The 7,366-nt window shown below is 36.4% G+C and overlaps 1 protein-coding gene across 1 annotated transcript in view; it reads right to left on the bottom strand.

The window, feature by feature from the left end:
- The window catches only part of LOC103153204 (probable ATP-dependent RNA helicase DDX5), a 12,678-nt gene extending 10,564 nt beyond the window's left edge, over positions 1–2,114 (bottom strand). Inside the window, exon 1 of the mRNA XM_007574026.2 lies at positions 1,933–2,114. Coding sequence (XP_007574088.1) covers positions 1,933–1,973 — 41 coding nt within the window. The 5' untranslated portion in view covers positions 1,974–2,114. The remainder of the gene's footprint in view (positions 1–1,932) is intronic.
- Between the last annotated feature and the right edge of the window lie 5,252 nt (positions 2,115–7,366).

The raw sequence follows: 7,366 nt of genomic DNA, 5'->3' as shown, positions 1-7,366 counted from the left end.
CCTGCCTGTGCAGCTGGTCTCCTCTTTCCTTCACGCTGCGCAAACGCGCAGCAACAAATCCTAATCGATGTGGAACTATAACGCACTGAGTGAATGGGGAAGTTTGCATTATTTAGCCTCTTCAGAGCCTTCATATGTTATCAGTCTGTTAAAGGTAGTATTATCAATAGCAGTACAATTTGCACAATACCTGTTTTGTTTAGTTTTCTTCTTGGAAAAAGTTATTAAAAACAAGTTTTTGTCTAAATTAAGGTGAATTCATGGTTCCTTTTTCCACATAATGTAACCGGTAGTGTTTATGATAAAAAATAAATAATAATTATGTGATCGGTATCGGTGATCGGTATCGGCCCTCATGGGTGATCGGTATCGGCAGGAAAAAACCTGATCGGCACATCTCTAATATGAAGAGTCTGAATACATGAGAATAAATATCGTTGCCAAGCTGTCCTTTGCAAATGTGATGCTGCACACACCGACATCGCTATGGCAACTCCGTATACTGTGCAGCTTTACTAACGATGCCTTTTGCACTCATTTGGGAAAGACCTTCCACAGTTGCTAAGAGCGAACAAATCTTCCAGCTCTCATGCCAAGTAAACTATAACCAAGCCCAAAAGCCAGTCCCTGTTGTTGGTGTAATCTGTGATAAGGTCAGCTGCAGAAGCAATCTATGATACAGTTCATATTTTTAAAGACTCTGGTTTATTGTTGTTCAAACTCACGAGATTTGTATGAACCTTGGTTTTATAGCACACTAACTTTTTAATAAATACAGATGTAAAGCCATTATGGATTTTTTTCTGTTTACCAATACACAATGTTCTCGCTGGGGAAACATTGAATTCAAGCATACTGCAGTGTGGCTCAGAGACAAGGTGTACATTTTGATTTAAAAGCTCGATCCTACCAAAGTAGATCTAAACTGGTTGTGTGATAAAGCTCTCATATTCAGAGTACTTCCTTATTGCGTATGGGAGTAGTTCAATGACAAAACTTTCTAGTTTTTCAACAACATCCTCTATATCTTCTCTTAGTAGATGTAGAGGTTGCATATGCAGCCATTGTTACACTTTTCCTGAAGTAATTTTAACCAAATTGGTGCATCTGTTTAAATGTGTTGTCAGGCAAATGTTACCAAATCTATCGTACCTTAGAACACATTATGATAATCATGTCAATAGTTTTTTGGCAATATAAACAAATAGAAAAGAGGTCAAATTTTGAATGTTTTGATCTGTCAAACAACCTGCTTTCACCACCTTTCGTCGGGAAATAGATTGTAGCTATTTTAAGCTTTTTTTTTTTTTTTTTACATAAGATAAACCAAACACCAATATGTAATTTTAAATGTAATTTTCTTGATATAAATGGTTGGAAGGGGGGAATTTAATGAGCGAGCTCAAGGCTTGCGTTGGTGTAATTACTGGATGTACCGAACAAACTGACCGGGATGCAACATGGTGACCTACTTAAAAAACTCGGTGAATTAACGGAGGGTCGTGTTGCCTCCAGTAAAATACATTCGGATTGAGAACATTACGTATGAAATGAGCCTATTTGACAGGCATTTTTGCCCTGCAAACACAACCGCAAGCTAAGGGCAGACTGCGTCACAAGGCCGGGGAGGAAACAGCGGAGGCTGCCGATCAGCTGCAGACACAAGGCCGCCGTTTGCTGCCATTTTAGCTCCGATGACCAAACGGTGAATATTTTCCAGGCTCCGCGAGCCGCACGCGTGCCAACCGTCAACCAACGGTCACAATTTAGTACACGAATCTCACTTAGTCATCCAGTATTAATAACTACTCTAGACGTCCATGATTTTTTTTGTGAGTGCAGAAACCACAGCCGTGAAACCGACGTCATCAGTGTCTAAACACTGAGCTGCGAAACACAGAGAACAATAACTGAAGGCAAATTGATACATACCCTCTATCTCTGCCCCGGTCTCTGTCTGAAAAGCCAGGCATTATTTAGAAAATTGCCACGCAAAGGTAAATTAAGTCGAAAATATTGTTAGTCGGTCTATAAGCCTGGTGAGCGATAAGGGTGTTAGAAGAACCGGTTAAAAAGAAAATGCCGGCCGGCTCACAAACACAGACCATCGAGGCGGAAATGACCTCAGAGGCGGCGACTAACAGGCATATCCATCCGCGTACGATAAAAAACATTTGCTGTGGTCCTACTTTATGCCTGAAATTACCATAAACTATTTCCCCTCTTTGCTTTATGAATGGTGATAGTATTTTAGCAGTAAGCTTAATTTGTGATACTCAAGTGCCTTTGGAATATATATGCAATTAGCAAAAATAAATACAAACAACTTAAATGTGATGAAGTTGAAAACAATGAAACAAGAAAATGCACCAGAGGTTATTGTATTTTTATGACTGAAGTCAAAAATTGAATTTATAAATTAAATCAATACAAACTTTGTCATGTTCCTATTTCAAGTTCAAAAGCCAGTTCAATTCCCAATGAATATGCTCAGTGATCACTGTGACCATAAGCAGCAAAACAAACAAATAATCTATTTCTTTGTCATTTGCAATTCAAACACTGCATCAACATGTTCACTAAAAGAGGGTTAGCCACAATGTGACTGATTTATTGAGATACAAATGATTAGATGTGTGAATCAATTTCTTTCTACTTCAGGTATCAGTTTATTAAGGTAGCCATATTAAATTTTGAAGTTGATGTTGATGGCTTTCCTACTTAGAATTATGAATTTTATGATCATTTTCATTTAACTAGAAACTTGAAAATATCAGCTTCTAAGTTAAACTGGATAATGTAATTAAACCATACCTTTCACTCAGTCATGCAGGGCCGATTTATTGTGTTATGACAGCACAACAAACTGAAAACAACAAACTGCTTCTTCTGTTTGTAAAACCGTTTTAAATTGTATGTTAATGGTATTTTCTTGCTAAAACAGTTTGAGAACCTGTGGAGGTGACTGTCTTTTTGCATCAAACCAGTAGATGAGCCTATCAAACAGTCCCCCCAGAGCCCATTTTGGATTTTCACTTACTTCCTCTTTCTGCCCAATCTGATGCTTGCTTCTGACTATAGAAAGTCATGTTCATCTCATCTAGATGCCTCAGTGTTTTGGGTTGAACCATCTGATTGGCTGAGGCATGTTTTAATGTTAAGTCATTGAACGGTTGACCTTTAAAGTGGCCTGTGAGTGTTACAGTTACCTGTCTGTTGTGTCTTTTTATGAAATCCATACACAGCTTATTTTACTGTAATGTTTTGCACATATGTTCATTAAACCAGGTTTTAAGAGTAGTTGTAACATTTATTTGAAAGGTAATGGTGCTAATGTAACATTTTGTTTTCTACTTGTGAAGCTGAGAGTGAAAGAAAATCCTCATATCCAGCAAAAATGGATGCTGTCATTTTAGACAGTTCACTTCTGCAGTTTTATGCTTTTGCAGTTTTTGGTCCGTTTCCTGACTTTTCCAGGTTTGAGGGGGAGCTTTGTGCTTTCTGCCGTGGTTTGTTTTGGCACAAAATGACGTGGAAATTGTCCCAAAAACAGCAGGCCTCAGTCCTAGTCCAAAACATTTTCTTGGTTGATGTAAATTATCTCCTGTTCTTTCACCTGAAACAGAGAAACAGACATGTGAAAACCCCAAATTTCACAAATAGAAAATTGAAAGATTTTCAAAGTTTCTTAAACACGAATGCAAAAAGAGTAGATTTCTGTTATTGTTACAATAAATCTCTTATTTTGGAGGATATAATTTCCTTTTCTTTATGAGGGGGAGCAAACAATGCCAAAACTGAGAATAAATATAACTGAAATAAACCAGAAAGGAAGAAATCTAATATAGTAATAAACTAGAGAAACCAGAATAAATGATGAAAACTGATCAACCAAGAAGAACAAATATTGCAAAAATGAATAAATATCAAAAACACATAACAGAAATCACGTTAAAAACCAAAACACACAAGAATTGAGTCACAAAAGCTTAATTTAAAAATATATATATATATATATTTTATTGGCTCTACTGGCCTTTATTTGATAGTTAGTTGACAGGAAAGTTTGTAATGAGAGAAAGGGAAGACATGCAGCAAAGGTCGCCAGGCCTGCGACGGCCACGTCGAGGACTGAGGCCTCCATATGTGGGCTGTGCTTAACCCCTGTGCTACCAGAGCACATCCAAGCTTCAAATTTAAATACATACTGGTCTAGTTGATGAGACGCCGGTTTAAGTGTCATTGTGGACAGTCGTCTTTACTGTGTCCTGTGTGAAACAGATAAAATATCCATGATTGGAAACTAGATATAGGTTGATCCTTCCAGAGTAACTGTATAATATGGCAGCTTTAGATCATCATCAAAAAAAACAAAAACAAAAAAAAAAAACAACTGATCAAATAAAATCTCACCACAGATCGAATTTCAACACAATTTATGTATTTAATAGCAAAACTCAATCAATACATGATCAGGATATTACTGACCTAACAGAACAGTTAATAAAGTTAAATAAAACACTTCAAGGAGGAATAAAACCCATTTGATCACTTCTTAAGCTTCTTTCTCTCTAAGTTTTGTTTTCTTTTCATCTGGCTTCTCCTCTTGGCAGGAAACATAGTGAAACGTTAGATTACTTTTAGTTTTTTTCTCACAGCAGTGCTGTTGAACTGGGGGATTTCTCCTTCTGCTGTAGTTCCACTTTCCCTCAAAAGAAGGAAGCTGGTTTAATGTGTGTGTCTAAGGTTTCGGAGAAACTCACTCACTCTGATTTCACCACTGCAAAACATGTGCTCCTTTTTTTACACATGTACTTAAATCACAGCATGGAAATGTTACAGATTATTACCAAAAAAAATTTGTTGGAGTCAGATAACCACATTTTCTTACAGTAGATTATAGAAAGTTTCTTTAAGTCTTCAGCTCTCGAACTGGTTGGTACGAGATGCCACAAGGTGAACGGCACTATTTTCTACCTGGAAGAGTCAGATACAAATGATCAAAACTTTAAATGTAATGTGACTAAAAGGTGAAATAGCCGCCATTCCATTTGGTCTTGGCACATTTTGTCCCTTCCCTAATTCATGCTCTAATTTCTGTATGGTTTGGGACCATTTCATGTCCAGAACGGCCATGAAACTGCAAAGGCATAAAAGTGGCTGGAATGACCAGCAGTGCTTTTTAAAATGTCAGCCAATCCATTCTTTCATCTTTTTATACTTGTTTGTATGTTATATCATGTTTTTCAACCTTGGGGACATAAATCGGTTGATTGAGGTTCAAGAACCAAGAAATTAGTTTTTTGCCTGAGTTTTGGGTTTTTCACAGCTTTTCTTGACAGATCATCTAAGCTGACATTTTTGCTGGTGTGGTATCCAACTATTTTTCAACTGTCTAAAACATGTCTGTTAGGTTAATTAGTCGTTCTATTTTGTCTTTATGTATTGGCGTATCTGCCTGGTTGTTTGTCCTGTTTTGTCTGGGATTGACCCATCTCTCAACCAAAGACTACTAGAGAAAAGCTCTTGCCCAAAAACAACATTTTAGTAATTATTTATCTACATAATTCATGAAAATACTCAACTAAGAGATTTAAAGTAATATTCAATAAACAGGTACATGAGTACAAGATGGAGGCGGGTTGAAGGATGCAAAATTGAGGATACTATTGACGGATATTATGAAAATGAAGGGTTTTTTACGCTTGAAAGCACAAGCAGGATTGAAAATCCCTGTATCATTTTATTTTTTAATCCAAAATGAGAAAGGAGAAAGATTTGCAATTCACAGTAAAACAAGAGGAACCACATCTAAAGTTAAAACGTTTTTAAAGAGCTTATACAGATCACAATAACTTACTGCTCTACTTCCTCTCTCTGTTTTACCTCGTTTGTGATAGACATCTACCTAGAACTTAAAAACCAATATAATGTGATCACTGTAGTGTGTGTCATGATTTTTATCCTTACCGCAGGACTTGTTGCACAAGGTGTTTACATTGTCCTTGAGTTTATTGTTAAAAATAGTCAGGTTCCTATTTTTCTCCAGCAGCTCCCGGTCTGTTGCAACGCAAAGGAAAATAAAATAAATACTCTTACAGTTAATATACAAATTTGGATATTTTCCCTTAATTAAGAAAAAATAATTACTTTGGACTGCGAGGTAGATGTTTCCAGCCAGTAGGAGCAAACACACCACACCCATAAAAACACAGGCCCATTTGAAAGAACTCCTCTTCACAGACGTTTCGCTGACAAAATACACTTAAAAACAGGCAATAAATACCTTAAAACATGTATTTAAAATAAACTATCAAGACACAAACCATTCAGAAATATTTTGTTGCTACAGTACAGCAGCTTCTACACAGAATCAGCAGCGCTCTTACTTTTGGACTGAGCCTGTGAAAGTCCTGAAGGGTTTGGCGAAGTGTCCTCCACCCAGGGGTTGTCGTACACTCGCAGGCTTTCCGTACTCACGTAGATGTCCACCATGCTTTCCCTGTTGTCCTGTTCAAAGTGAACATGTTTAACACAGCCAGGCTCCACAGACAGGCTACCTGACATTGTTTCTGCATAGATATTCCCAACATATACTGTTCTTAGCAGCTGCTGTTCTGGCTTCACACTTTTGTTTTACTAATCTCAGATGGGGATGCTTTCCAAAAACGGTAGAGCACTTGGCATATAAAAAGGGAAGAGTTAAAAATAGGAAGTTAAGTTTGAGTATCTGTTTGTTTTTTTATAAATCTGCATGTGCATCACATTTTCCATTTTGTGATTGGGTTAGGTTAGGGTTTGCCAACTAATGATTTTAAATATAGTTATAAATTCAGTTTTTAGCTGATTTTTATTTAATCATTTTGTAGAATTTCCACAGCTGAATGCTATTACAAAAATCAATAATACATTTTTGATCTATTTTCTTTTTCATCAGGTCAGAAAGTATTTGCTTTTTATTTAAATATCATTTTCCACAAATATCATTAGCCCATAGCAGAAAATGTAAGGTCTCATTAAAACCTTTTATTTTTTGTATTTGAAACTTAAAAATTGAAGTCCAATTTTAGTTCTTCAAAAATGACAATTTCCTACATCAGAAACCATAAGTTGTCTTTTTTTTTTGAAAAATTATGTCACATTTGGCTCGAAACAAGTTTATTTATCTGGATGAAAGCAAAAATGGCTCTTTGGATTATAATGGTTGCAGGAAGACTCCTGCTTTAGTAATATTAACCATGCTAACTGCAGTTAGCAGTCAGTATGTAAGTGTGACATTAGTTCCAGTTTTTCAAGCCTATAACGACAAGTGTAGCATATGTTCTTAGACAAAGCCAAAAACGAAAATAGTCCATCTAAAGATAAG

The sequence above is a fragment of the Poecilia formosa genome, unplaced genomic scaffold, assembly GCF_000485575.1.
Source record: "Poecilia formosa unplaced genomic scaffold, Poecilia_formosa-5.1.2 Scaffold342, whole genome shotgun sequence".
NCBI classification, from domain to species: domain Eukaryota; kingdom Metazoa; phylum Chordata; class Actinopteri; order Cyprinodontiformes; family Poeciliidae; genus Poecilia; species Poecilia formosa.
Note: the sequence above shows the minus strand (reverse complement) of the source record. Positions and strands in the feature narration are given on the sequence as shown.